Source organism: Crocuta crocuta, unplaced genomic scaffold (assembly GCF_008692635.1).
Source record: "Crocuta crocuta isolate KB4526 unplaced genomic scaffold, BGI_CrCroc_1.0 scaffold1, whole genome shotgun sequence".
NCBI lineage: Eukaryota > Metazoa > Chordata > Mammalia > Carnivora > Hyaenidae > Crocuta > Crocuta crocuta.
Genome location: NW_027527930.1, coordinates 6,523,597 through 6,526,104, shown reverse-complemented (window position 1 = coordinate 6,526,104; position 2,508 = coordinate 6,523,597). Strand labels below are relative to the sequence as shown.

General features: G+C 57.9%; 1 protein-coding gene across 1 annotated transcript in view; it reads right to left on the bottom strand.

Moving 5' to 3' along the window:
- The window catches only part of PARM1 (prostate androgen-regulated mucin-like protein 1), a 106,449-nt gene extending 104,299 nt beyond the window's left edge, over positions 1-2,150 (bottom strand). The window contains exon 1 of the mRNA XM_077750347.1: positions 1,967-2,150. Coding sequence (XP_077606473.1) covers positions 1,967-2,009 — 43 coding nt within the window. The 5' untranslated portion in view covers positions 2,010-2,150. The remainder of the gene's footprint in view (positions 1-1,966) is intronic.
- Positions 2,151-2,508: the final 358 nt, after the last annotated feature.

Genomic DNA, 2,508 nt, shown 5'->3' with positions numbered 1-2,508 from the left:
TGCACACGTATGCATAGATGGGGAGGATGCTGCTGGTGGGTCCACCAGCCCTCTCACTCCACTGATGGACAAGAGCAATAGTCTTACCTCCAGAATAGCTGGGCTAAACTCTAAAAGTGACCAAGAAAAAAAGATGTTGAGCTCCTTAGAAAAAAATGCTGCAATACACTGCCTAGAAAGGTTAATACAGGTAGTGCCAACTACCAGAGCTGTCAATAAAAATTAAAAACACAATGGTGCCTGGGTGGCTCAGTCCTTGAGCCTGACTTCTTCCGCTCAGGTCATGATCTCACTGGGTTCCATCCCCTTTTCAGTCTCTGTGTGGACAACTCAGAGCCTGGAGCCTGTTTCCAAGCCTGTGTGTCTCCCTCTCTCGCTCTCTGCCCCTACCCTGGTCACACTCTGTCTCTTTCTCTCTCTCTCTCTCAAAAAGAAATAAACATTAAAAATATTAAAAAGACAAGCCACAAAATAAAAATAGGGAACAAATCTATCTATAGGCTCTACGGGCTCACTCAAGTTTTTCTGAGCTTTGAGTTTCACGAAAAGATTTCTAGCGAGGAGAAAAGTAAAGGCACTTTCCTGTCGTTTCATAAACCTCTCTTGCTTGGAGGGGGACTGGAATTGCCTCACGCGGCAATCCCGTGGTTTGGGATGGTGGCCATTACACCTGCTGGGACCCTGGCGCTGCCCGCTGAGGCTGCGTAGCCAAAGCCGCCCAGAGTGTTCCGCAACCATGCGCAGACGCGACTGCTAGATTGCTCACCGTGCGGACACCGAAACGAAGAGGGAGTTTTCTCAGGCTTTCAGCGAGTAGAGAAAAACAAAAACAAAGATGAAACAAAACACGCTATAATCTCATGTCTGGAAACTTTTCCTGAAAACTGCACTATCCTTTGTGAGCTGTCAGGAAACCCGTGGCTTTCTTTTCAAGGGATTGTAACGACCGGTGCCCACAATGACAGGAGCGCAGGCAATTCGGGAGGAACAGAATTCATGCACAGAGTCCAATCGGCTCGTGCTATGTGGTTTTGGAACATTCTTAGAGAAACACGCCAGTGTCCGCGCACTCCGGCTGCTTGTTTCCACTGCCGCCTGATCCACAGACAGTTGTCCCTCGTCGGGCTCCCTTTTCTGGAACAACTCGGTACCCAACACCAGACTGAAGGCGTGCTTGAATCTCTCCCTACCCCCACTAAGCCGAGCTCAGTCCTGACCGTCTCTCTGCAGCCCCCGCCAGAGGCCGCGGCCAGTGCGACCGAGACCCGCCCGGCGCGCGCGGCGAACGGTCCCGAATTGCCTGCGGTCGGGGGCGGGGGTGGTTTTCAGCGAACTTAACCGTTCCTGCCACGGCACGCCTTTTGGGGAGACTCCGGGTCACAGGGTGGAACTGCAAACCCAGGTTCGATCACGAGCTTGGACCGGCTTCAGGCAGCTGCCGAGGGGCTGCTGGTGCATCATCCCCACGCTCAACTAAGAGACGCGGGAGACCGGAGACCGCCGAGTCCCGGGGACCGCAAAGCAGACCCGCCGCGCGCGCGGCCACCGCTTGGAGCCACCCAGATGCGACGTCGCCCGCTTCTCCAGTTTTCTCATCCCTCCCAGGGTCCAACCGCCTCAAGAAGTCGGCTGCCCGGCCCTGGCAGGGTGTGCTCGGAGACCCGAAAAGCCTCAAGTCGCCCACCCAGGGCTCGAACGCGTCGCACAGCCACCTGTTCCACAAAGCCCCGAGTTTGTGCGGGCGCGAGCTGCGACAGGAGGAACCCTGTCACCCCCTCGGTCTCGCACAGCCCAGGATCTCCACGGGCTCACACCACCCCAAAGTCAAGTGCGCACATACCTTCACCCAACTCCGGAGGCTCGCCCCACTCCCGCCGCCCGCGCGCGGTGACCTACTCCCTGGTCTCCCCGCTTCAGCCCCCGGCCCCAGCGCTGGCCGCTCGGGGAGGACGGCGCCCCCAAATACCTGCCGTGAAGATGCAGAGAGCGAAGAGAGTCTTGCAGACCATGGTACCCTGGTGTTCGGCGCCGAGCTCCGGGGATGACCGAGCGCTCCGGGCGCGGACGCTTCCTTTTCCGCCCGGCTGGCTGCGGCGGGCGCCGGGAGGCGCGGGCGGCTCTGCGCGCTCAGCCTGGGCGGCCCGGGCTGCTGCTNCCCGCCGCGCCGACAAGGCCACCCCCTGGCCTCCCCTTTCTCGGCGCGCAGGTCCCGGGAGCCCCAGCCCAGGGCGTCCTCTGCTGGACAGACTCGAGTTTTGAAAAGGTTTAAGAGTCTAGCCCCGTGCTGGCAACTAAAGGGATGAAAAGTGTGAGCAGATCTCCGCCCTGGGGAACTGATCTCAACTTTTCTTGAGTATGCTTACAACAGGTGACCATATGCCACCTTAGGCGTCAACTCAAAGAGCCAAGACCCCACTGTTGCATAAGAGAATGCACCTTACTGTGCTGCGTGCACGTTAAACCCTCATGCACCTTCAACCCCACTGCACTTCCTGGTGCCTGAGCCAG